General features: G+C 40.3%; 1 protein-coding gene across 3 annotated transcripts in view; it reads left to right on the forward strand.

The window, feature by feature from the left end:
* ATP11C (ATPase phospholipid transporting 11C (ATP11C blood group)) overlaps positions 1 to 27377 on the forward strand; it is a 173925-nt gene that overhangs the window by 120963 nt on the left and 25585 nt on the right. For all 3 annotated transcript variants that reach the window (XM_028123823.2, XM_028123822.2, XM_028123821.2), the window contains exons 17-23: positions 446 to 549; positions 959 to 1140; positions 2348 to 2611; positions 6225 to 6399; positions 10792 to 10894; positions 12083 to 12228; positions 19322 to 19381. In XM_028123823.2, coding sequence (XP_027979624.1) covers positions 446 to 549; positions 959 to 1140; positions 2348 to 2611; positions 6225 to 6399; positions 10792 to 10894; positions 12083 to 12228; positions 19322 to 19381 — 1034 coding nt within the window. The remainder of the gene's footprint in view (positions 1 to 445; positions 550 to 958; positions 1141 to 2347; positions 2612 to 6224; positions 6400 to 10791; positions 10895 to 12082; positions 12229 to 19321; positions 19382 to 27377) is intronic.

Consider the following 27377-nt stretch of genomic DNA (forward strand, 5'->3'; position numbering starts at 1 on the left):
AACTACCAAGCCACTGTTTTTTAAAGTAACCTCTGTAGTTTATTCAAAATGGTTTTATTTGCGTGTGGGTTTGGTCCTTGACATCAGTAGATGCCATGTGTGCACTTTAGAACATGCTTGACAACGTCTTCAAAGAAAATTCAGAAGGAGCTCTTTGACATAAATACAGTCTCCCATGATCCCTGAAAGGAAGTACGTCTTAACAGAGGTGCTTGTTGTATACTCTTGAGTTATTTGTGTCCATCTTGGTCTTAAGAGGTAGTGGGCATTGTCCTATGAGAGTAAAGGTCAAGATGTCTCATTCCATTTGGGGGAGCATTACCAGGCAGGCTCAGGATCCACAGTAGCTGAGTGGGAGAGGCCACCTTAAGAGTTACCTGTTATTAAAATCCCAATACTGGTCTTAAAATTCTAGGTTGAGAACTTGGTTTTTTATTTATTTTAGGAGACATACTTCTCTTTTGTAAAGGAGCAGACTCAGCAGTCTTCCCCAGGGTGCAAAATCATGAAATTGAGTTAACTAAAGCCCATGTGGAACGTAATGCAATGGTGAGCCTACATCCCTCTAGAAATGCTAAAGATGACTATTTGATGGGATTGCTATTTAAATGTTTAAATGCATTTTAGCTTATTTTTATTGTCTATTTTTAGATTTGGGGATTTAGTAATATTATTTTCCTTATTTTAATGTAAAACAGTATCCTGGAGCAAGTTTCTGTTCAGAATTGGTAGACTTGAAGACTTTTCAAGAATCTTTGGTTTATGTTCTGCTTTTTTTTTCTATAAGAGCTATTATTATTTTGCTATTCTGAACCTAATTGAATGTTACCCTTTTAGTTGCAGTCTGTTAGTGTTTTTTTTTTCTAACTAACATATCATAATTTCTCTTGTGCAGTGAAACGATGTGGGATTTTTTTTTTCAATTATTTGGATAACTAGAGATCTCCTTTTTTTCTAGGATGGGTATCGGACACTTTGTGTAGCCTTCAAAGAAATCGCTCCAGATGATTATGAAAGAATTAACAGACAGCTCATCGAGGCAAAAATGGCCTTACAAGACAGAGAAGAAAAAATGGAAAAGGTTTTTGATGATATTGAGACAAACATGAATTTAATTGGAGCCACTGCAGTGGAAGACAAGTAATTACAAAATGATATTCTTGTCATTTTAATGACCATTTAGGGTGGTATCTGTTCAGATTTGTAATTTATTCTCAAATTTTGAAATCTTCTATTCAGATCTGTTGATAGACCAGACTTGGTTCGTGGGAATGATTTTTTTTAAGTTAAATATTTGTGGCTTAGAAGAACGAATCTGTCATCTCTAAGATCTTTTGAATGTTTACAAAGCCATCCATTTATTTATGCAGATATTTATGAAATAGTCTTATGATGTATTGAGAGCTTTGTGCTAGACATCGTTTGCGCTGGTGCCTGATAGAAGTGGTAAGATTTTGACAGACAGAAATGAGCGGAAAGGAAATTCAGGTTAGAGCAGACAACATGAGAGCTCATTCTAACCTGGTTCAACAGGCTAGAGCATGTTTTTGCATACTTTCAAATAATTTGCTTTAACTCTCCAGGCTGAGCTCTACTAGACAGGATTGTAGGGCTCCAGCATTGATCTGCCTGAAAGAATAGGTTTTACACTCTTAATATTTTAGGAGTTTTTAAGAAATTAAATGCAAATTTTGAGATTTAACCAAAAAAAAGTTATATATATACATATATATATATTCAGCCACATTGGAAGGTTTTGAAATTTTAATGGGATTCATTTAGTCTATTTCTTTCTTACTCTGACCAAAGGGAACTCAAAGAAAGTATTCTTCTCTCTGTGCCTTTCGGATTTATGCTTAAATTCTCACTCGGGATGGTTGGCTTTCTTATTTTCAACGCTCCTCAGCAATGGGGATTCACTAACTCCCCTCGATATCTCACTAGAATGTGTTTGGCCCTTTCGGTTTTGAACCACGCTAAGTATTTGTATGGTGAGATATAAAATTTAATGAAATATAGTAAAGTGACAGTGCATAAGAATGTTTGGTGAGTTTATGAACATTTTAACTAAGAGGGATGATTCTCCATTCTGTCATTGGATACCATTTACCTAAAGAGATGTCGTTAACTTTTCCAAACCTCACTGCTTGAAATTCATTTTAGTAAGTAAAACCATGCCAGAGATAACACTCTCAGAAAGAGTAGAGGGTATATGAGAAAACCAACTGGTAACATGTCAGGACTCCAGCATTGCCGTGAATTGTAAAAATACTCTCTTTTGCAAGCCTTCTTGCAGAATCTCTGTCAGGAATTTTTGAGGATAACAAGATTTCCTTTGTGTTCCCAGGCTGCAAGATCAAGCAGCTGAGACCATTGAAGCTCTGCATGCAGCAGGTCTGAAAGTCTGGGTGCTTACTGGGGACAAGATGGAGACAGCCAAATCGACCTGCTATGCGTGCCGCCTCTTCCAAACCAGCACTGAGCTCTTGGAACTGACTACAAAAACCATCGAAGAAAGTGAAAGGAAAGAAGATCGATTACATGAGTTGTTGATAGAATATCGTAAGAAGTTGCTGCATGATTTTCCTAAAAGTACTAGAAGCCTTAAAAAGTAAGAGTGCATCAGTTTCTTATACTTAGGCATGAGTATAAATGTAAATCACAGCTGTTTATGCAGAAGGCTCCGTTTTCTATGATTTATTGTTCTTTGTCTGCAGGTGTTTTATCCTTATAAGTTAAAACCTTCCCTGAGGACTTGGCCAATGGCTCATTTGAGGTTATTTGGCACTTTCCACCTCTCTTTTAATTTAAAAGAAAATCGTGTATTTCTCCACGTTTAGAAAAGTAGTTCAATTTCTTCATGTTTAGGGTGTGGGTATTTAGCCCTGATGCTCTGGCCTGGTCCATGTCAAGAAAAAAAATGCTCCTTTTTGTGGTCTCTTAAATTGAATGTAAGGAAACCGGTCTCTATAACACTTTGCTTGTAATTTGAGGTCCTAGAGCCATTCTCTGTGTGGATTTTCATGCCCCAGAACTCTGAAGGGAACCAAATACTTGTTAATAACATGGCCACTTCAACTCTGCTTCCAACTAGTTGCTTAGGAAGAACTTATAGAACTTAAGGGTCTCAAGGAAAGCCACGGATGCATAATAATTCCATGCCCAGAATCATTGACCAAGGCTTAGCCTTGTCTAAACCAGTTGCTGGGATTTACTGTGGCCATCAGCAAATCAACTGCCTCTTCTGGAATGCCACAGGATAGGCCTGCACTAAATCCAAAGGCCTCCTGGATGATATTAGCTTGCATTTCTTGAGCATACGCTTTGTTTTGGAAACCATATTTAGCACCTCATGTAATTATTCTCACTGAGTCTTCATCACAACCCAGTAAGGCTATCTTATTTTCTTCACTTTACAGATAGAGTAAGGCTCAGAGGGATGCAGTAACTTATTCAAGATCACATAGCTAATAAGGGGTAGAACAAGTCTGTCCACTTCCAGAGCCCATGCTTTTAACAACTGTGTTCTCTCGGGATCTTCATGTCTAGTGTGTCAACAGGCTTTACAAACGACTTCCCCACAGTCATGAGGCTGTGCCCCTTCCTAAACCAGCAAACATGGTCTTATTTTTTTTTTTTTTCAAACATGGTCTTATTGCTTGCCTGTCATAAGTGTCTCCTTCCTTTAGCCAAATGGTATGTATAAAGGCAGCCCAAATTACATTTTACTTGCCCATTTATCTTAATCTGTTCTGGCTAACATAACAAAATAACCATAGACTGGGCAGCTCAAATAGTAGAAACTTATTTCTCATATTTCTGGGGTCGAGTTCCAGTGAGGTCTCTCTTCCTGGCTTATACAAAGCTACCTTCTCACTGCGTCTTTCCATGGCTCAGAGAGATGCTGTTCTGGTGTCTCTTCTTATAAGGGCACTAATCTTATCATAAGGGCTCCACCCTCATGACTTAACTTAAACCTAGTCATCTCCCAAAGGCCCCATCTCCAGATACCATCACATCGGGGGTTAGAGCTTCAACATAGGATTTGGGAAGGTGGGAGGGCGTGGGACACAGTTCAGTCCACAGCACCATTCAGCGGCTCTGGGGTACTTTTGTAAAGGCCAGGACTTCTGAAAAACTGAATTCACCATCTCAGAACATTCCCTCTTGTGGTTCATCTGTTTGGAGTTGGGCCCAGATTTCCCTCAAGTTCTATAAGTAAGCATCAGACCCAGAATCCCTTTTGTCAGCTTCCGCTTCATGTCAGCCACCGAGCCTTATTCAGGTTTCCATTCTCCCCACTAGCGCTGCACTTCAAATTCCTAGCAACTCGTGCCTTGAATCCCTTAAGCCCTTCTGCCAGGCGAGTGGTTCTCCATTACACACAGAATGAGGTCACAGCAAAGGCCTCAAGTGACCTTTGCATCTTGCTTTCCTAACACACCCCAGCATACTACTCTCCCCTCACCTCATTCTGCCTTGTCTTTCAGTTCCACTGGTCTTTCCTGTGTGTATTTATTGTCCCAACCTCTGGATATTAGCCATTTAGTATCTCGTTTGTTTGCATATATTCTCTCATGTATATTTCTGTCACCTCAAGGAGGTTTCTCTGTTCTCCCAGGAAAGATGAGCTAATGATTCTTCCCATTCTTCTTTTATGTTCTACTTAAGAGTTGATGCTTATAAATATTGCTTGATTTGTTACTGAGCCACTGTTCTCTGCACATTAAGTCAGCTCTGTGAGTAGAGGAGCAAAGGAGAACACGATTGATAGCTCTTTAATTAGTGAATAAAACATGCTTCTAAAATTATGAAGCAGAATATGGACAAGTACAAAATACCATAGTGTCAGTATACACCAAGGAGATATGGAATAAAGGAATGAGGAGGCATATTAGGCTCTCACGACTCAGACGTTTGGGCCATAGAATAGCAACTCCATTATCATTAGAAGCTTGTGAGAAATGCATAATCTCCTGTCCCACCGAAAACCTAGTGAGTCAAAAGCTACACTTGAACAAAATTCTCAGGAATTTTAACAAGACTCCCTTCAACATTAAGCTTCAGGAAGCCTAAAATTAGACAAATGAATCTATAATGATGAGATTGTGCTGTGTCTAATACTTCCACTGCACTAGTGCTCAAATGGCACCCAAGATCCCCTGAACAAAAATTGATTAATCACTGTTTTTTTCTTAATTACAAAAAAACGAAATGTTAATTGGTAGAATTTTCTCAGTTGTAAGTTTTCCCCCGTATGTTTTTTTTAAAAGATTTATTTATTTATTCTCGAGACAGAGAGAGGGCATGCATGCCGGGGGTGGGGGTGGGGTTGGAGAGGGAGAGCGGAGCCCAACATGGGGTTCGATCTCATGACCCTGATCCGAAACCAAGAGTCGGTCATTTGACCAACTGTGCCACCCAGGCGCCCCTCCCATATGTTTTTCTTAAGTACTTGCACCTGTTATATTTGTCTATCCTGGAATGTAATCTCTCTTAGTTGTCCTGGCTATGGATGAGAATCACCTACAGAGCTTTCTGAAACATAAACCTATAAATAACCAAGCACTGCCCAAGATACTCTGGTTTAATTTGTCTGGGAATAGACCTCAGGTGTGGGCAATTTTTTAAAGCTGCCCAGATGATTGTAATGGGAAGGCTATGATTGAGAACCACTAATCCAGTATAAAATGATACTGATTTAAGGAACGTATATCATTATTGTGTGGTAGTTTTTAATGAACACCGTGTCTTTTAGGCTCTCCATCATTTTTGAGAAGCCAGGTCTATTGACAGGCTTTGTCATGCAGGAAAAGGTCTTCTGTGATTTGTATGCCCGAAGCCATTTTGTCTTCTTCTTCTTTTATTAAGAAGTTTTCAGATTGATGATTTGTCTTCATATCAGAGTTTGACTGACTGATCTGTAATTTCCACAATTCACCTTGAGTTTCTTACACAGAGACCAGCTGCTAAATGCCCATTATTTTTAAATACCTTTTAGACCTTAGAATCTATATGGGCAGCTTGAGTCTCAAAGATGTCATGGAAAAAATCTCTGTTGTGCCATCATTAGAGACAGTTGCTTCTGTGCAGTTTATAGGTTCGGGAACCAGACTGATGATGACTCTTATGCGGGACCCTCCTCTTTGTGCTCTTAAAAACAATTAGGTTTCAAAATAGGAAGATATAGGAGATTCAATTATAGCGTTGTTTTTCTTTTCCAGAGCATGGACAGAACATCAAGAATATGGATTAATCATCGATGGCTCTACATTGTCACTCATATTAAATTCTAGTCAAGACTCCAGTTCTAACAATTACAAAAGCATTTTCTTGCAGATATGTATGAAGTGCACCGCAGTGCTCTGCTGTCGGATGGCGCCTTTACAGAAAGCCCAGGTAACTGGATATTAGTTAATGTTCCGTTCCGGGGATTTCTATACACACATGTGCAGATATTCACTTTTGTTTCTTCAAAGAGCCCTTTTTACCTTATTACATCTTCCCACGCTGCTTCTTCGCAGTCAAATTCAGAGGTCTGCCCACCCGTGTGAATGACCCCATGCTTCTTGTCCCCTCAAGCTGGCTGTCAAGTTCCTTGCCTTCCAAACTTCTCTAATGAGTGCTTGGTGCGTGCTGCGTCCATTGCACTGCTCCTCGCTCCCCTGTGACATTAGCCCCGTGTGTTCTTTCTTCTTATGGTGTCACGTCCATTGGATCGCCTAGAGAAGAGCAGTGACCTCCTTGCCAAATCCATCGCGCTGTCTTTTGTTCTCCTCGTTTCTCTGCCGCAGTCAGTCATAGCCTCCTTAAAACTTTCTTCCCTGAGTTTCTGTCTGTAGTCCACAGTCTTGCCTTTTTTTTTGTGTGTCCTACTTGGCAACCTAGTGTCTTTTTATTTTGTGTCATCTTCTCACTTCTCACTGATTATCATTTTTATCTGGGGCTAAGTCTTCCTTCTGCTTTTCACTTATAGCCTGTCTCTCTAAACATGAATTTCTGTGACTCTCATTGATAGTCTCTGGTACTGACTTTTCCTTTACGTGAAACCTCGTATTTCTAGCTGCCTGCTAGACGGCTCCATGTGGAATCCCTGCTGTCATATTAAATTCTAGTGTCCAAGACAGATCTTGTCATTTTCTCCTTCAGACCAGTTTGTTTTCTCCCTTGTCTTCATTCTTGTCACCAGCACCACATTTTTTTTTGCTCCCTAAGTTACCAAATGACATTTGACCCTTCTCTTCTCCCACACTCTTTATGTAGTCACGGTGCCCCATTGATCCTACCTTTTGTCATAGCTCTCATTTGGGTGCCATCTTTTTAAACCTTTCACTTCCATCCCAGTCCAAGCCCTATGACTTCACACACAGACACTGTGATTTAGCTTCCTCATCAGTCTCCTGGCTTTCACCCATCCCCCTTCAATCTCTTGCCATGCTCCCAAATTAATCTTGTAAAACACCACATCTTCCATTATATATTCTTACTCGGATACTTTTATAGTTTCCTAGTCCCTGAGGATAACGGGCACTCTGGCATTCTGGCACTCTGGCATTCAGGCTTACCCCTGTTGGCCCTTGTGTCTCTACGTGCTGTGTCCACTGTCACTCTACTATCACTCTGTGTCCAGCCTGAATCCTCCACTCCTGTTGGTTGGTGCTCCCTTTCCTCCAAAGCTTTCCTCATCTGGAATTCTCTCTGAATTCCTCTTGTCCTAACAAATTTTACTCATACTTAAACCCAATTCAAGAGCTAGTGTTGCTTCTTCATATTCTTCAACTGGTTGCTCTAGACCCAAGGAATGGCTGTGTCCTTGGTTTGTCCTTTACACAAACTCTACTCCCTACTTCACGTGCACACACATGCATGCGCGCGCACACAGCCCATCCTAACTTAGGGCATTGTCTCTGTCTACTTTCTTCTCACTCTCAATCCCCACCACAATCAGGTGCTCTTCTTTCTTTTCTTTAACCTTCAGAGCCTTGGTTAGCCCAGTTGAGGAAGTAGATCCTACCAGAACCGCAGCCATAGAAATCTGTCCCTTTAGTCAGAGGCAATCTCTTCCCCCCACCCACCCATTTATTGTCTGTTGCTCAAATTGCTCACTAGGATTCTGGCTACTCCACTGCCCAGGCAGTTACTTGAATTCCTAACTTCATACTCCTTCTCCCAGCTTCTTCTAACCAGAATATGGAGCCTCCCTGTAGTTCAGTCCTTGGCCTGTTTTATTTCCTTCGCTATAGTCCCATCTTCCAGGATATCACCTACTCCTCTGTCAGGTCCATGCAGGTGATTTTCCAGTCACTTCTCCAATCCAAATACTTTGGCTTCTACTTTACTTCTCCAGCTGCTTACTGAACACGTCTTCTTGGGTGTTGTCATTACCATCTCAACTCAGCTTTCTTTAGAGCCCATCATCTTCCTTGTCTTTTGCATCAGTTACTGAGCCCACTGTACTTCCGGGTTTCTAGATTCAGAACCTTAAATCTCTGGTGACTCCCCCCCACCATGTTTTATCCTTCCATGTGGTTTCAGTCACCAAATTCTGTCCATTTCCTAGTACGTTGTCTTCTTCATCTTTTCTTTCCTGGCAGATGCAGCTTCCTTTAACAGCTCATTGAACTCCACCTGTAACTAGCCACCTAATTTGGCTCTTTGCCTGTGGTCTTGCCTTTTCTTCCTATTCTGCAGCCTGTGACCACTTTCATAACATCACTCCCTATTGATCTGGACCCGGATATGGCTGTCCACGCCCCCTATACGAAAACTCATTGATCTGGTCAAGCCAGTCTGTCTTCTGAGCATATATTGTCCTTGACCTGGCTATGTGCCTTAGATCATGCCATTCCCTCTGGAATACTCCTCTAAGCCCCTTTTCCCCATCCACGCAGATCTTTAACCATCTTTCATGATTTAGATAAAATGACTCTTCCTTCTGTAAAATCATTCCGGATTACTGTGGCACGTAGAGTCCTCTCCCTTCTCTGCCATCATGGGCCTTTTTATGTAGACAACTTAGACGACAATGTTACATACTCCCTTGCACAGATACCTCACACTGTTAGTGTTTATTATAATCTGATTATCTAATATTCTTGTATTCATTCCCTATCTCTCCTATTCCATTACATGTTTCTTAAGGTGTGTGACCAGCCTTCTGTCTTTCTTGGATATTGCACATTGTATATGCAGTGTGCAGTTGTAGTTTGTCGATAAGTAGTTTTTGGCAAATTGATTTCTTTCACATGAAGCTATTTTAGAGATTGAAGAGAAGTTCTTAATCCAGGTGACCCGGGGCACAGTAAAAAAAAAAAAAAAAAATGTTTATCTAAATCTTTCGTGATTTTATAGTCCATGACTGTATATCTTTTTTATCTTTCCACAAGGACGACCTTTAATCTTAATCCATATTTTCATGCAGAAGCTGTCACCCTTGCTAATTTTATCACCTTCCCCAGAACTTTCCTGGCTGCACCTTTTCTTCCTTGAGGTGTAAATCATTGCTGCACAAGTTTCACAGGTGCAATTAGGTTAACCAGAATTGTAGCCCATCAAACACAAATTTAGAGCAGGTTCTTTAAGTTTGTCTTTGACTCATTTACAGATTATTTCTGAGAGTCTCTAAAAATTTTTAAAAAGAACCAAGTTGAGGGGAGGGAATGGGGGAAAGCCGGCATCTCACAATAACAGCATTTTTGTGTTAAATGGAATTGGATGTGGGGTTTTTTGTACGCTATTTAGTACAACTAAAACCTGACCGAATTTTGTTTAAAGAAAAGACTGTGGGGTGGCTTAGCCTCGGGTCAGTTATTTTTAATCACTTAATGTTGAAAATGGATTTTATTTATGTTAACTGGTGAAAGCGATTCGGAGGACAGAATTTCTGCAAGGCATTAGTTAGCTTCTGAATTATATACACTTTTTTAAAAACTGCCAGATTCTAGAGGGTTTTGAGGGGTGACGCATAAAGCAGTCATTATCTAAAACATGGGGTGGGAGGGTGGCAGCTTACCCAATATGCTTGCACAAAGTGACTCCACCAGAAGATGTCTTTTATTCGGTACCTGCCATGAATGAGCAGTGAGCTGCATTGTGCCGTTGACACATCTGGAAGAGACACGCGGAATAGTGGTGACAGGCTTTATACATATATCTCAGGGAACTTTCTGCAAATCTCACCAACTTTACGATGCCCCCATTTAAAAACGCAGCTACCTGTAGAAGAGGTGAGATCATATTGGGCACTGGGAGATTTAGTAAAGTTTAGTTGGCAGCTGGATGGGTATAAGAATTTATCATCGGGGAAGTCCCTGGGAATAGGGGACTGTGCCGAAGGGAGTGGTTGTATCTGCAGGGAGGAGAGATGGAGAGGGTCTAGAAGCATTGTTCTCTCACTTCCTACTCTTATTCCAGTAGCCCTAATGCATGGTACCTCAAATCAGCTTTCTGGTCTCCGCTGTCACACTCAACACCTCATCTGAAAGGACACGTGAAGCAAGGACAAAAGAGGGAAACAGGTTGGCCTCTTAGTATAGGTAGGAGGCAAGGTTTTCTGACACTTCGTATATGCATGGAAACAAAAAAAAATAGTGGGTGCTGGTGTTACATTTAAAATGCTACATTCTTTTACCTCTGAGAATTCAAGGCTATTGTATGTAATATGCACAAACTACCTTTCTATTTGTTTGCAAGGCCTCCATTTACAAGTGTGAACGAGGCATATACCCGCAATGTAGTAGTCTCACATTCTGCTTTGACCTTTTCTGTACCTCTTTTCTATTTAATGTTTAGATTGTCAGAATGGTGAAGAATTTAAAAGGCAGCCCAATAACGCTGTCAATAGGTGATGGTGCCAATGATGTTAGTATGATCTTGGAATCCCATGTGGGAATAGGTAAGAACCACCTAATGAGATGGCAGCTGTAAGGTATCCATATCGCTTGTTAGGTCACGTGGTCTTATATTCTAGAGAGAATGTCTTGGTTACTCCTCTTGAATTTTAATTTGGGGACAATAATTATTCATTGATGAAGGTCCTCATCTAACACGTCCATCCCAAAGTCCCGCCCCGGTGGGAATGTAGCAATACAAAGTTAGAGGATATTTTTATATTAGCCAAGTGAAGTGAATTTCCCAAGCCTACTGGTGGTGCAATTGATCATTTAGCTTTCACTTTAACAGCATGCATGAAATTTTATTGATTTTCTGCCCCTGGCCACATCGCCTGCTTATGTTGCTGCACTCTATCTTCTGAGATTCTTAACTGTTTGGGACTAAGAAATGATAATTGGTTGGCTGGTTTTCCACATGGCAATATTTATGGGCGCTTTGGGCTATAGTGTGGAATTTATATGTTGGCATGCAACAACAGCCTTTTCCCCTGCCTGCACCATTTTTTTCCCATGTCAGGCTGCTGAGAGGCAGCAGTCCTGACACCCCAGCAAGTTTGGTTTGTTTTTGTTTTTGTTTTTTTGAAGGAAAGAAATAATGGTCTAGGTATCTTGGGAATTATTATTACTGTAGTCTGGATTCCCAAATTCTTTCATTTGTAAGTAACCCTGTTTTAGTGTGGAACTCTCAGTTGTACTCATTGGTTATTCAGTGTGGAAGTGGCCTAAAGCTGCTTGCACTCATTGAACCACTTGGGCTACTACTCAAGAGTTTTATTCAGTGAGAGGACTTCACCATCCATTGTAACTCTCAGTTTTGAGCTCCTGGACCACAAACCCCAGGTCTCTGAGTTGCTTTGTTACAGCCCCTTGTCTAGGAGCATGTACATTTATGCACTTACTAAGTGCCTTTTTTCAGATAAATTTTCAGATTTTTTTCCTTAATTTTTGCCTTGTAATGATTAAAACAATGATTCTATTTGTTTTATATCGTGTTATAAATAAGTAATTACCAGTTAAGTTTTACTTTTTATTGGTAAGACTCATTGTCACTGTTACAGCACTTTTTGGTTAAAAAAAAATTTAAAGTACATGAGTGAACTGTGCCACATAAACAAGTTAAAAGTGTGAAAATAACAAATCAGGAGGTTGTTTATTTTATAAAATAGTCACAGAGATTTTCTCTTTTTCAGGTATAAAAGGCAAAGAAGGTCGGCAAGCAGCCAGGAATAGCGATTATGCTGTTCCAAAGTTTAAACATTTAAAAAAACTGCTCTTGGCTCACGGACATCTATATTATGTGAGAATAGCACACCTTGTACAGTATTTCTTCTATAAGGTATGGAACAAAATATTTGTAATTGAACTTATCACCATCTAACCCAGCATTGGCTCAGCTTGGTCATAGGATTTTCCTCCCATTTTTTACGGTTCTTTTGCTATCTTAGTACTGAGATTTGTGGTCTACAAAACATTATCTAATGAATCAGAAACTAGAAATTCCTGGGGCACCTGGGTGGCTCAGTCAGTTAAGCGTCTGACTCTTGATTTCAGCTCAGGTCGTGATCTCAGGGTCGTGAGATCGAGCCTTGGTTTGGACTCCACGCTCAGAGGGGAGTCTGCTTGAGCTTCTCTCCCTCTCCCTCTGCCCTCCTTCTCCTCCCCCCCCCCAAACACAGGCGTGCACTCTCTCAAATAAGAAATACTTTTAAAAAAGAAACTAGAAATTCCTTTTAATGCAAGCAATTTGGGATGAAATTTTTAAGTCAACTTTCTTGGAGTTTAAATACAGTAAAATGTACCCATTAAAAGTGTACAATTCCATTTTGACACATGTATACATCCATGTAACCATCAACCCAGAAAGTTCCCATGTGCTCCTTCCCAGTCAGTCTCCTCTACCTTGCACCAATGACTAACCTGATTTGTATTGTTACACAATATATGATACTTACAACATATAATATATAAATTTAGGTATAATTTATGCAGTATGCACATTAGAGTTGCCTGTTTTAGAACTTCATGTAAATAAAATCATATGTGCTCTTTTGTGTCTGTGGCCTGTTTCACTTAGCATAATGTTTTTTATGCTTCATCCATGTTATATCGTATTATCAATAGTTGGTTCCCTTTTTATCCTAAAGAGTATTCCGAGCTACTCTTTTCAAGTGGAATTATACAGGTAAAGCAGATAGAAGCAGAACTGCATTCATTGAAGGATGATGAGTCCAGGGCTATTTCCTTGTTCATTCTCCTTGTCTTGCCCAGAGATTCCTCAGAGCACAATTTGGAGTCCCATGAATATAGTACAAGCCACTCATTTTATGCCTAATGAACCTGGCATACATGAAGGTGAAATAGTGTCTAAAGTATGAAAATCATTTTAAGCCGACATGGGCCAGAACTTGATCTCTTGTTCTATGTTCTGTTCGGTATAGTTTTTAAAGTTTTTTTCACTTTTTGTGTTGAAATAATTTCAGACTTTAAAAAAATTGTGAAATTAGTGAAATAATTTTCATATACTCTTTGTCTACTGTTAACACCCTAGATAATATGCAGCATAGTTATCAAGATCCATAAATTGAGATTAATTGGCACATTATTAACCAGTCTACATGTAGTCTTGGAGTGTTGCCAAAGGTCCCACTGGTAATCTCTCTGAGGTCTGTTTCAGGCTCGTGATTTCATTTAGCTGTGACACCTCCTTAGTCGTCTTTTTTTTTTTTAGTTTGTTGATTTATTTTGGAGAGAGAGTGTGAGAGAGAGACCATGAGCAGGGGAGAGGGGCAGAGAGAGAGAGAAGCAGACATCCCCCCTGAGCAGGGAGCCCAACACGGGGCTCGATCCCAGGACCCTGAGATCATGACCTGAGCCAAAGGCAGATACGTAACGGACTGAGCCACCCAAGCGCCCCCTCCTTAGTCTTCTTTACACTGGAAAACTGCTATCTTCTTTGTCTTCGTGATCTTAACATTTTTGAAGAGTACTGGCTAGTTTGTAGAATGCCCCTCAATTTGGGTTTGTCTAATGTTTGCTTATCATGAGAATCAGGTTATGCTTTTTTGGCACCAGTACCATAGAAGTAATGTTGTAACCTCAGTGCATCATATCAGGAGACATGTGTTGTCAATACGTCTCACTCAGGATAATGTTAACTTTGATAACTTGATTCAGATGGTGTTTTGGGGGTCTAAAGACCCTTCAACTTTAATCTGTGTAATTTCATTGGAAAAGAGCATTCTGCTACTAAGATACTTTATTCTATGAGTTAAAAATCTATTACTATTGTTACTTATTCTCTTACTCAGATTGTCACAAATTTAGCCTGTGTCCTTTCACCACGTCCCCATCATTTTTTATTTTATAGTGATAAGAATGCCTAACATGAGGTCTGTGCACTTAACAGATTTTGAAATGTACAATACAGTATTGTTAACTTGTCTTGCAAAACTAAAACCTTACACCTACTGAGTGTCATCTCCCCATTCTCCTCTCTCCTGCTCCCCAAACTTTTTTGAAGACTTTATTTTCTGGTTCCATATGATATTCTAGGTTCATCTTGTATTTTTCCTGCTCTAGTTCTGGATTCAGACCTTTCTCCAAGAAACACTGGTTCCTTTTATTTGCAAGTGGCATTTAGAAATCAAGATCTGTGTGCCAGTTGTGCTCATTCCTGCTGAGCTGCAGTTGGTTCTAGGCCATGGGTATACACACAAATCTGTTTATATCTGTGTGTGTGTGTGTGTACACACAGCTATGTTGGGCCAGAAATCTGTTTGTGTGTGTGTGTGTGTGTGTGTGTACACACAGCTATGTTGGGCCAGAATCATAGGTGACAGTATGAACCAAGAATATGAACCAAGAACCAAGAATAAACTGAGAATAAACTCAGTTTATACTGGTCCTTGAATTCCAGCCAACACCACAGGGTTTCATTCTGCCCTTCCCTTTTTCCTTACTTGTAACTCCTTTCTCCAGTGGTGAGAACCCCAGTTCTCGTTATCCTCAATATGTTTATATACTTGCTCAATCCTGGAATACTCATAAAGTAGTTTCAGAATTGCTAACTCATAATCCTATGAGCAACAAACTAACTTGAGTGATGTATTTATTATATACTTCTGTTTGTCTTTAGCCTTACACAGTCAAAATACTATTTCCAAAATTACTTTTTTCCTTTTCCACCATTTCATAGTGTTTATGTTATTTATTTGTAATAGAGTTAGGTTAAATTTTTGTTTGCATACCATTTTGGTCCTTCCTCTCTAATCCTGACTGATTTTAATTATTTTTTTAAGTATGTAAAACATTGGTATGGTTCTCCTCAAGACGAGGTTGTCTGAGAATCTTGCTTAGTGACTTAATGCTCTAATCGAAAGGAAACTCATGCAACAATGATTTTTCTCAAATCCCTCTTATGTATAACTCTTTTTCCAAAATGAAGGTTTTGAGGTCATCTGTAATTATAATCATACCCACAGAGAGAACCAATAGTGACATTTTATGTGACCTGTTCTATATAAATTAAATTGCGTTGACATCGTTTTTGGGTTTTGGGTTTTTTTGGTGTTTTTTTCTTTTTTCCAAGTAAGCTGTGCACCCCCCAAGATCAAGAGTCACATGCTCTACCAACCAAGCCAGCCAGGTGCCTCTATAATGTTATACACTACTGGATTTTTTTTTCAATTTGTATATTGAGATATACTTCACATAACAAAATTCACTATCATACACTCAAAAGTGTACAATACAGTGTCTTTTAGTGTATTCGCTATGATGAGCAACCATTGCCACTATCTAATTCCAGAACATTTCCATCACCCCATAAGAAACCCCATACTTATTAGCAGTCAGTCCCAAAACATACTGTTTTGCACTTTTCCCTTTTCACTTAATAACATATTGTGAACAGTTTTTCTCACCCAGTTAATTATTCACCTAAAACATGATAAGGGTGTGGGATCGCAAACCCCTATGAGTGGACACTGAAGTCATTTCCCCAACAATACCTTGGTTTTCTTTTTTCACCAAGCATTAGAGTTCATGTTAGACTAAGCTTGCCTAGTCATTTTTGTCTACCAGGGGAGAGAATTTACCAAAGTTCTTAATTAGATTCTAGTTCGTAGGTACATTACCAAGTTCGTGTGCAAGTTCCCAAATGATTCAAACCGTTAGAGTGTTTGGATTTCATGCCCTATATTTCTCAGAAGGGAAAGCACAGCAACTGTTTTTGTGTGTCAGTTTTCTGTGATCAATCCCTGTTCTTACTAGCTTTCTATTTTCGAAAAGACCTACATAACTGTGAGGGGCACCTGGCTGGCTCAGTCAGTAGAGCCTGCAACTCTTGATCACAGGGTTGTGAGTTTGAGCCCTACGTTTAGCATGGAGCCTACTTTTAAAAAAAAATGTTTTAAAAAAAATACATGTTGGGATGCCTAGCTGGCTCAGTCAGTGGAGCGTGTGACTCTTGATCTCAGGATTGTGAGTTTGAGCCCCACGTTGGGTGTAGAGACTACTTAAAAAATAAATACATAAATACATTAGTGTGAACCCAGGTTTACAGATTTGCCAGGACCCTGTCATTCAGTATCAGCTGGTATCCCAGCCAAACATAGATGATGATTATAATGATGATTAACCCAGTATGTGTAAGATACTTTGCTGGTTAACAAAAGCACTTTATTTTCTTAATCAATCCTCACAGATCTCCTTTGAGCAATTACTATTATTTTCATTTAAAATATGTGGAAAGCAGAGCTCAGAGTTTACGAAACTTGCCTTTCCCTCCTCAGCTCAAAGGTGGCAGAGCTAGATTTCCACAATAGGATTATTTACTCTCAGTGCAAGACTTTTTGTACATCACAGTTAGGGTCTGTCAGGCCTTGGACTAAGTAATTCAACAGCCCCACTTGGGGACAGGTGGTTATTTTCTTACTTATCCCTAGTAGGTGAGCCCATGAAGATTTGCCATGCATATCTGCCTAACACTCTAATCCCATTCCTGAGGCCTGGTTTGCCTCAAGATTTTGGCCTGCAATTCAAGCACCTACCACCAGATGGAAGGAATGCTCTGTTAAGGAAAACAAAACAAGCATTAAAATGGCTGTTTACCAGTGGTCAATAATTAACATATCCCTGTTCCCAATTTAGGGGCTTATTCGTGTAGCTAATGCCCTCTGTCTTCATTAAGATCTCTGTGCCCATTATCATCTTAGTTACCGACTAGCAGTATTCCTTTTCCCCCGCTGCCTTTTATCCCGGGGTGATTTCTAATACTTTCAACCCTCTTGGGCTGGGCTGAAAAGCCTTCCTCTTGGGCGCCTGGGTGGCTCAGTTGGTTAAGCGACTGCCTTCGGCTCAGGTCATGATCCTGGAGTCCCGGGATCGAGTCCCGCATCGGGCTCCCTGCTCAGCGGGGAGTCTGCTTCTCCCTCTGACCCTCTTCCCTCTCGTGCGCTCTCTCTCATTCTCTCTCTCTCAAATAAATAAATAAAATCTTTAAAAAATAAATAAATAAATAAAAATCTTTAAAAGCCTTCCTCTTACCTTGCCATTGCATCTTCAAATAACAGTTGCTTCACTCCTGAAGTGCTTCGGTGACAGGTGGTCCTCTCCTGTCTGTTTCTCCGTTCAGTTCACCTTGCATAATTCAGCCAGGTCAACGTTGGGAAACTGCCACTATTTAACCTGTCCTCCAGAAACTTCACTCTCCATTGTTTAAGGATTAGTCTGTCTTTTAAGGCACCCCATGGTCTGACCCTGTCCTACCTTATATGTTCAAAATACATGCCCCTTGGGGCGCCCGGGTGGCTCAGTAGTTAAGCGTCTGCCTTCAGCTCAGGTCATGATCCCAGGGTCCTGGGATCGATCCCCGCATTGGGCTCCCTGCTCCGCGGGAAGCCTGCTTCTCCCTCTCCCACTCCCCCTGCTTGTGTTCCCTCTCTCGCTGTGTCTCTCTCTGTCAAATAAATAAATAAAATCTTTTTTAAAAATAAATAATAAAAAAATAAAATACATGAACCTTGCCTTGGTTCATGCTGTCAACATATCCTATCCATCTGTAATACCTTGTTCAAGTTCTAATTTCTTTATTTATGCAGTGAACAGATACGTTTGAATGTGTTACCATGTGCCAAGCACCATTTTAAGACCTAAAGATTCATAATGGACTAAGACGGCAAAGTCTCTGTTCTCAGGGGACTTGCATTCTAGTGGGAGAGTCAGACCTTCCTTTCCCACAAAGCACCCCCATAATCCCCCCTGAGTACTGCCTCCTCCAACCTCAGAACACTTTTTTTTTAAGTATGGTTTTGCATTCTCCCAAAATTGATGCATACACGTGAGTGTCCCCCTTTCAAGAGGTGACCTTGGGAGCTCTGACACACCGATGCTGTAGGACTTAATTCAATACATGTATAGCACTTTTCTTTAGGAAGAGCTTCCAGAGCCTATAGTATATTCACCTAAATATCCTCAGCTATAGCAGATGTTCATCCTTTGAGGATGCATTGGATTTTTAAAAACCCCTTCAAGCCTCCTAGCCTGGTAAATTAGCTAAGTGAGAATGTGTGACAGAAGGAAAGAGACTAGTTTTCTGACATAGCCCAAAATCGGGCTCTTGAAGGGCTACCCAAAGAGACATCCAGAGACATCGTGAACAAGTGAGAACAGCTCTCAAATAAGGTCCCATCCTACCATGACAGGTGGCACTCATTTGAAAATACTAGTTCTGGTGATTTTGCCTGAAGACATTAATTTTCAGTATTTATAGTCCTACCTAGTGGCTTTTACTGTGTTATGAATTCTGAGCTTATATTTTTTCCTGTTTGTTTTTAGTATTCTCCCAATTAGATAAGTCCCTTAGGAGTAAGAAGCTTTGCTCTGGGTTTTTGTTTTGTTTTGTTTTGTTTTGTATTACCCACAATACCGTCTTTACATATAATAGGTGATCAATAATAATATGTCAGTTTGATGAGGCAATAATAACGACAGTAAAGCATTAGTTGATACTGTTAGTGTCAGCATACACTCTAACAATATCCTGGCTGTTTACTGGCATTAATTGACTTTAAATGTACACTTTGAGCTTTATGTCAGTCTACCTCATGTTGATTTTGCAAATCAGATTGGCATTTAAGGGGTAATACCTAAATGTTTGTGTTTGTATGAGCTTATTTCTTCCCTCAAGGAAGAATAGCAAGAGGTTCTCATAAAGTGAGATCCTCTTTCTGCTTGGTAAGGCAAAAGTTGGTATTAATATGAGTTAATCATTTGTCTTTGAGTTGTTTGCTTACAACTGTAATAGAGATTTATTGTGTTATGATATTAGAAGGGCTTGGGATTGACTACAGACTATTTGGAGTACAATATCCTGTGTTAGTTTAGAAAGTTCAAGTGAAGGCTAACTCTTTTTTTACATTTTTTTCCAGAACCTTTGTTTCATTTTGCCACAATTTTTGTACCAGTTCTTCTGTGGATTCTCACAACAGGTTTGTTTCCCTAGTTATTTGTTATAATGTACTTTATGTTGGCTATTAATAAATTACCTTTTTATGTATTGGATTGTAGAGATGAGAGAGGTATGTTCAAAGTAAAACAATTTTATTTATTTATTTATTTTTTGGTTCAACAGTTGGTCTTCTTGCCCTGGTTTTTGACAATAGCAAATGTTTATGTCTTTGCTTTAGTGATGTTCTTATCATTCGTTTCTTCTTGAAAGTTATTTGGTACCTCCTGTTGGAGGAGTTACCTTAAGGAGATAACCTTAAGAGTATTTCTTTTAATCAGTGTAAACCATGCTTTCCAATAATCCTAAAATGGTGTAGTTTAATATTTCATCAAATAAAATCTCACACCTTTGCAGTTTCTTAGGTTGAGTTTCTAGAAAAATGTTGATCTTTCAACTGGCCAAGAAGCTGTGATCCCTGGATAGAGCCTTGGATTACTTGAGCAACTCTACATTTTTTGTGGTTTATTGTGTTCTGAACATTATTATTACATAAAGAATAGGATATGTGTTATTTTGATACATAAGTGGTGGGATGGGCATGCACATTTATAGCTTTAACAACTGAAATGGAACTTGTGTCGCTTCTAGTGGAAGGATAGCCCAGTACAGGAGCTGTAATGCTCAGTGACTGAGAAATTTTGTAGTTAATCTATGAGCAATTCAGTCATTTTGCCATGCTGAGCTAATGGTAACATCACCGCAGATATTAGAGACTGAGTTTCTAAAATTTCAAGGCATATTTCATTCCTCCTGCTAGGAAGAGATTTTTTTTTCTAATTTCTTGGCAGTATTTTTAAGACAGTGTGTTCTTCTGAATGGAAAGTGATTGCTCTCTTTCCCTAGAACTTGCCTCTTCATTGGGTATGTTCTTTCTTACATCAGTGTCTTGTGGTCAAGCCTGTGGTGCCAGTTTAGCAGAGTTGCTTTATGAATTAATCATCTACCAGCTGTAGGAAGTGCCATCAGCCTTCTTGCATGCAAAACTAACAGTCTTAGTTACAGAGAGTTTTCTAAATTCTAATGAATCTGCTTTGTCTGAACATCCAGATTACTACTGGTCAGATGCTTCAAATTCCTCACTTCCGTGGATGAGTACAGGTATTAAAGAGACATTTTTAATGGGTGCCTGGGTGGCTCAGTCAGTTAAGCATCTGCCTTCAGCTCAGGTCATGATCCCAGGGTCCTGGGATCGAGCCCCACATTGGGCTCCCTGCTCAGCCGGAAGTCTGCTTCTCCCTCTCCCGCTCCCCCTGCTTGTACTCTCTCTCTCTCTCTCTCTCTCTCTGTTAAATAAATAAAATCTTTAAAAAATAAAAAGACATTTCAAATTTTGTAGCAAAATGCTAAAGGGAAATTGGCTTAATCTGGATAAAACATTGTTTTTAGTTTGAAAGGAGTGTGTTCACAAGTTCTATGAGGAAAGGACTTATTCCTTATAAAGCCATCTGAGACTCAGACCCTAGTTTGTCTAGAGTCTGCTTAGGTTACCTTAGCTATTGAGGTTTCCATAGGAGTTGATGTTTGGCTTCCTCAGCTGCTCAGATGGTAGGTCCGTTCATTTAATGAGTATCTCTTGAGTGCCTACTGTAGTGATCAAAACAAAGTCTTACCCATGGAGCTTGCAGTACAGTGTTAGGGGGTGAGACTGCAATCATACAAATATGTCAGGTACTGATATAGGCTCCAAAGGAAAAAGTAAAGCATCATAAACTGGTAGAGCATGAATGCAGAAGTCTGCTATTTTAGAGATGATCTGGAAAGTTCTCCCTGAGGTGACATTTGGGCAGAGATCTGAAGGAGAGGAGGGAACTGTCAGACATCTTAGAGGAAAAGTGTATCGGGTAAAAAGAAGGTCTCTCTGAGGTGGTGGCATGATGTGCAATATTTTTATTTTTTACTTTGGCCTTGTGCTAGTGCTGGATGTAGCAACCATTATTGCAAATATGTTTAGAGTACATACAGGTAGGCAGCCTTTTTCAACTCAAGTCCACATCACATGTTCTCTCCAACCCTGGAAATTGGAGAGCAAGCTACAGAGAATGTAGAAATGGGACCAGGATTCAGATTCTTTAAGCAAAAAGCAACTCTTTCTTTAGCAAAGCTAGGATAGTATTGGTCTTTTTCCTATGTGAAAAGAAAACATTTGTAGCAGGTTTAATAAGAAACTATTATCAACTAAACCTGTTGTTTGTTTTGAGGGCATTCTGTCTCCTAATTATGCATCTAAGAATTACAATAATCTCTCATGTAACATTGAAGTACTGTAGTGGAACAAAAGTAGATTGATGCTTCTTTTGTTTGAATGAAATTCAAGACTAAATGCTTACCAGGCAATCTTTCTGTTTGTATGTTTGTTGTTGTTTTCAATTTTCTCATTAGTGAAAATGGGGTAGTTTCCAGTGAAAATACAGTATTGTGTGCCAACAAACTAATCCTCTCCCTTGAAAATGAAAAGGAACAAAACACCTATTTGGGGGTTCTTTTCAATTCAGAAGATAATTTTTGCTGAGTTTAAATCTAGGGGAGTTAGGATGGTGGAACATTAGGGGGACCCTAAGCATGTCTTGTCCCTTGAACACAGCTACATAGTTATCAAATCATTCTGAACAACCAAGAAATCAATCAGAGGTCTGAGAGAACAAAAACTGCAAGTCTACAAGTAGAAAAGCCACCACCTTTTGGAAGGTAGGAGGTGCAGAGATTTGAACTGGGGGAGATATAGCCATAGATATAGTGGCGGGGAGAGAGCCTGTTTTCGGAGGCTACCACAAAGTATTATAAGCACCAGAGTGCAAAAATCAGAACTTTTAGAAGTCTGCTACAGTGGGGGATGTGCCCAGTTTAAAGGTGCTCATGTGGCAAAGCAGGGTGGAATCCCAGGAGGGACACCATGGTCTGAGGATCCCCTGGGTCGCAAGAACAGGTGGCATTGTTCCCAGGCATAGGAACATGGAAGCCAGCTGAGAACAGTGATTCTTAGTGCCAGCTTTCTGCCCTGTTTTGCCATAAACTGCGAACCCCTGCATGGTTATGTGCCTGGTCACATAACCAGGGGCCAGCAACTCGCAAAAGTGTGGCAAGACCCTCCCCCAGAAGAGCAGCGCACATCTGCGCTGTGGTAGTCCCTGAAATTTAGAGTTTTGAAACTCAGTTGCGTGCCTGAGATTAAAGAAAAAAAGCTCGGACACAGACCAGTTGAACGCAGGGTTCTGATGGAAATCAGTGATTGACTGCTCTTCTGTGAGGGCTCACTGAGGAGGGGGGGGTGGTGGGAACTTTCAGCTCTAGGGCTAGAGAGTGGTACACAACCATATTCATCCCACCCATCAGTGCTGTAAGCCTTCAGGGAGCAAAACAGCACCACCTAGTGGAATCCGGAGCTGCTTACACCAAGTCCCCCCCCCCTCCCCCGCACCCTGAAGGCGCATTTCCACTAGGACAAATCCACCTGAGAATCATCCCAACAGGCTGCTTCCCCAGAAGACCGGCACAAACAACTCACTTACACCAAGTTTACTGATCATAGGGTGCTGCAGAGCTTCCATCCTAGAGGAAAATAGGATCTAGCTTCCTTTTTACTTTTTATTTTTTTGTTTTTTCATTTATTTTCAATCCATTTTGTAAAGTTTTTATTTTTCAAATTTTTATTTGTATATACTTTATATTTTTGTATTTCTTTGTTTACTTTTATTTATTATTTATTTTGGGATCTAGATTCTTCTAACAAGCAGAGCAAAACACTCCCACGATCTAGGGTTTTGGGGGGAATTTTTGTTTTTTGGGGTTTTTCTTTGTTGTTTTTTGTGGGGGTTTTTGTTTCATTTTCTTCTTTTCTGGACAAAATGATGAGACGGAGAAATTCACCCCAAAAGAAAGAACGGGAAGTGGAACTCAGGGCGCAAGGGATTTAATCAGTACAGATATAATTAAGATGTCTGAACTAGAATTTTAAAAAAATGATTATAAAACACTACCTGGGCTTGAAAAAAGCATAGAAGACACTAGAGAATCCCTTACTGTGGAGATAAAAGAACTTAAATCTAGTCAGGCCAAAATTAGAAATGATACAACCGAGATGCAATCCCAAGTGGAGGACATAAAAACAAGGATGGACAAAGCAGAGGAGCAAATCAGTGAAATAGAAGATAAAATTACAGAAAATAATGAAGCTGAAAAGAAGAGGGAAAGGTAATGAACCACAAAGATAGGTTAGGGAACTAAGTACTTAGACTTATTAAAACATAACGTTCGTATCACAAGAGTCCCAGAAGGTGAAGAGAGAGAAAAAGGGGCAGAAGGTTTATTCAGATAAATTTATAGCTGAAAACTTCCCTAATTTGGGGAAGGACACAGACATCAAAATCCAAGAAGCACAGAGAACTCCCATTAAACTCAACAAAAGCTGACCATTGCCAGGGCATATCATAGTCAAATTCACAAAATACAAGGAAAGAATCCTGAAAGCAGTGAGGTTGGGCAGTGGGGGTAGGGGATAAAAGTCCTTTACCTACAAGGGAAGACAGATCAGGTTTGCAGCAGATCTGTCCACAGAAACTTGGCAGGCCAGGAAGGAGTGGCAGGAAATATTCAACATGCCGAATGGAAAAATATGCAGCCGAGAATTCTTTATCCAGCAAGCCTGTCGTTCAGAATAGAAGGAGAGAGAAATTATTTCCCAGACAGACAAAAACAAAAGGAGTTCGTGACCACTAAGTCAGCCCTGCAAGAAATTTTAAGGGGGACTCATTGAGTGAAAGAAAAAAAAAAGACCAAAATCAACAAAGAGTAGAAAGGACCAGAGAACATCACCAGAAACACCAACTCTACAGGTAACACAATGGCACTAAACTCATCTCTTTCGATAATCACTCTGAATGTACATGGACTGAATGCTCTAATCAAAAGATATAGGGTATCAGAATGGATAAAAAAACAAGATCCATCTATATGCTGCCTACAAGAGACTCATTTTAGACCTAAAGATACCTGCAGATTGAAAGTGAAGGGATGGGTGCACCTGGGTGGCTCATTTGGTTAAGCGTCTGACTCTTGATTTCAGCCCAGGTCATGATCTCAGGGTTGTGAGATTGAGCCCCATGTTGGGCTCTGCACTGGGCGTGGAGCCTGCTTGAGATTCTTTCTCAAAAAAAAAAAAAAAAAAAAAGATTCTCTTTCCCTCTCCCCCCCCCGTTTACACTCTCTCCCTCTCTCTCTCAAAAAAAAAAAAAAGGGGGATAGAGAACCATCTATAATGCTAATGGACATCAAAAGAAAGCCAGAGTAGCCATACTTATATCAGATAAGCTAGATTTTTTTTTTTAAGATTTATTTATTTGTTTTAGAGAATGAGAGAGAGCGTGGCAGGGAGGGGCAGAGGCAGAGGGAGAGGGAGAAAGAGCCCCAGGTGGACTCTGCAATGGTCACTGAGCCCAACACAGGGCTCAACTCATGACCCTGAGATCACAACCCAAGTCGAAACCAAGAGTCAGACACTTAACCAACTATACTACCCAGGTGCCCCAGACAAACTAGATTTTGAAACAAAAACTATAGGGTGCCTGGATGGCTCAGTCATTAAGCACCTGCCTTCGGCTCAGGTCACGATCCCTGGGTCCTGGAATCAAGCCCCACATCGGGCTCCCTGCTCTGAATAGTAGAGGACTTTAACACCCCCCTCACAGCAATGGACAGATCCTCAAAGCAGAAGATCAACAAGGGCTTTGAGTGACACCCTGGACCAGATGGGATTAACAGCTATATTCAGAACATTTCATCCTAAAGCAACAGAATACACATTCTTTTCGAGTGCACATGGAACATTCTCCAGAATAGATCACAGACTGGGTCACAAAACAGGCCTCAGAAAGTACAAAATGATTGAGATCATACCATGCATATTTTCAGACCACAGTGCATTAAAACTTGAAGTCAACCACAAGAAAATATTTGCAAGGACCACAAATACATGGAGGTTAAAGAACATCCTACTAAAGAATGAATGGATCAGCCAGGAAATTAAAGAAGAAATTTTTAAAAATACATGGAAGCAAATGGAAATGAACACATGACAGTCCAAAACCTTTGGGATACAGCAAAGGCGGTCCTAAGAGGAAGTATATTGCCATACAGGCCTACCTAAAGAAGCAAGAAAAGTCTCAGATACACAACTTAACCTTACACCTAAAGGAGCTGGAAAAGGAACAACATAGCAAATAAAGCCTAAAGCCAGCAAAAGAAGGGAAATAATAAAAATTATAGCAGAAATAAATGATATAGAAACAAAACAAAACAAAAAAACAGATTAATGAAAGTAACATGAGGAACAGTGGAGCCTCTCGGGAAGAGAGTATTAGAAAAATCATAGATTTGGGCTTGGGACACCTGACTGGCTCCGTCAGTAGAGTGTGCAACCTTTAATCTCGAGGTCGTGAGTTCAAGTCCCGTATTGAGTATAGAGATTACTTAAAAATAAAATCCTTTACAAAAAAAAGACTTGGGCTTGAATTAGGTCATTTGGGGAAAATTTTTTTTAAGATTTTTTTATTTATTTGACAGACACAGCGAGAGAGGGAACACAAGCAGGGGGAGTGGGAGAGGGAGAAGCAGGCTTCCCGTTGAGCAGGGAGCCCGATGCGGGGCTCGATCCCAGGACCCTGGGATCATGACCTGAGCCGAAGGCAGCTGCTTAGGAACTGAGCCACCCAGGCGCCCCTATTTGGGGAAAAGTTTAAGATGAGCGGGGCTTGCTCTAGATTGGGTGCTGTCAGTAAGTGGGGGTAATTTTATGACTAAGCATTTCAGTGCATCTTACAGGAGGTTTGAAGACTAGGAGACTACCACTGTCGTTGGTGAAGAAACAACAGTCACCCATATTTGCCAGAACAGGAATATTGGTTAATGTTGTGATTTGGACAATGTTCATATTCTGTGTTCAACGTGATTATGGGTTGATGTTCTTGTCTTGATCCGTCATGGTGACAGAATAGCCTTGTTTGACGTTGTCATTTGATGAAATTGTTCGTGTTCGACAGGAGGACACCGTTGCCTAGCTTGTGAGTGCCAGGACAGCTTCTAGGTGTCAGGGGCTGCCTTGCTTCTCTCAGGCCATGCCTGTTGATAAAGTAAATAAAAATCCCTGCCCGTGTAGAGCTTGAATTCTAGCGTGAAGAGAGACAGTAAAAATAATAAATGTGTAACAAGATAAAAGGTGATCAGTACAATAGGAAAATAAAAAACAAGATAACAGGGGAAATATGTCTGTGAGAAAGGGAGTAGCAACTTAAATCAAGGTTGGTCTCTCTGTGAGAAGGTGACATTTGAGCTGGTATTTGCGATTGAGGGAGTAATCCATGAGGCTCTCTAAAGGAAAAGTGTTCCAGGCAGGGGCAACAAACAGCAAGTTCAAAGGAAGTCCTAAATCAGGAGTGTGCCTGACATGTTGGAGGTACAGTGAGGAAGGCATTGCTGCAGGAGTGGAATGAGCAAGGAGCAGGAGAGATCTAAGAGAGAAGGCCAGACAGAAGAAGCCAGATCAAGTGGGACTGGATAGCCACTCCTTTGTAGGAACCCTTTTTTTTTTTTTTTTTAACTTTCAGAGATAAAGGAATCCACTGCCGAGTTTGAACAAAATAGCGACTTGATTTGGCTTACTTTCTGACAGAACTACTCGGGCCATTGTGTGGACTATAGATCAAGGGGAGAAGTAGGGAGCCATTTAGGAAGCTTGCAGAGTGGTAACTGTGGAGATGCTGAGAAGTAATCTGGTTCTGAATATATTTGAAGGTAGAGCCAGTAAACACTTCTGAATTGACTGGATGTGGGTATGAAAAAGAAAAGAGTCAAGGATGAATCCAAGATTTTGGTTCTGCTTGATCACCAAGATTTAGTTGCCCTTTCCTGAGATGGGGAACACTTCAAGAGGAGCCGGTTTGAGCTAAGGAGTTCAGTTCTGGATGTAGGTTTGAAATATATTTCCA

This window comes from Eumetopias jubatus, unplaced genomic scaffold (genome assembly GCF_037043125.1).
Source record: "Eumetopias jubatus isolate StellerSeaLion01/CBP00866 unplaced genomic scaffold, mEumJub1_p1.0 scaffold_11, whole genome shotgun sequence".
In the NCBI taxonomy this organism is placed as follows: Eukaryota; Metazoa; Chordata; class Mammalia; order Carnivora; family Otariidae; genus Eumetopias; species Eumetopias jubatus.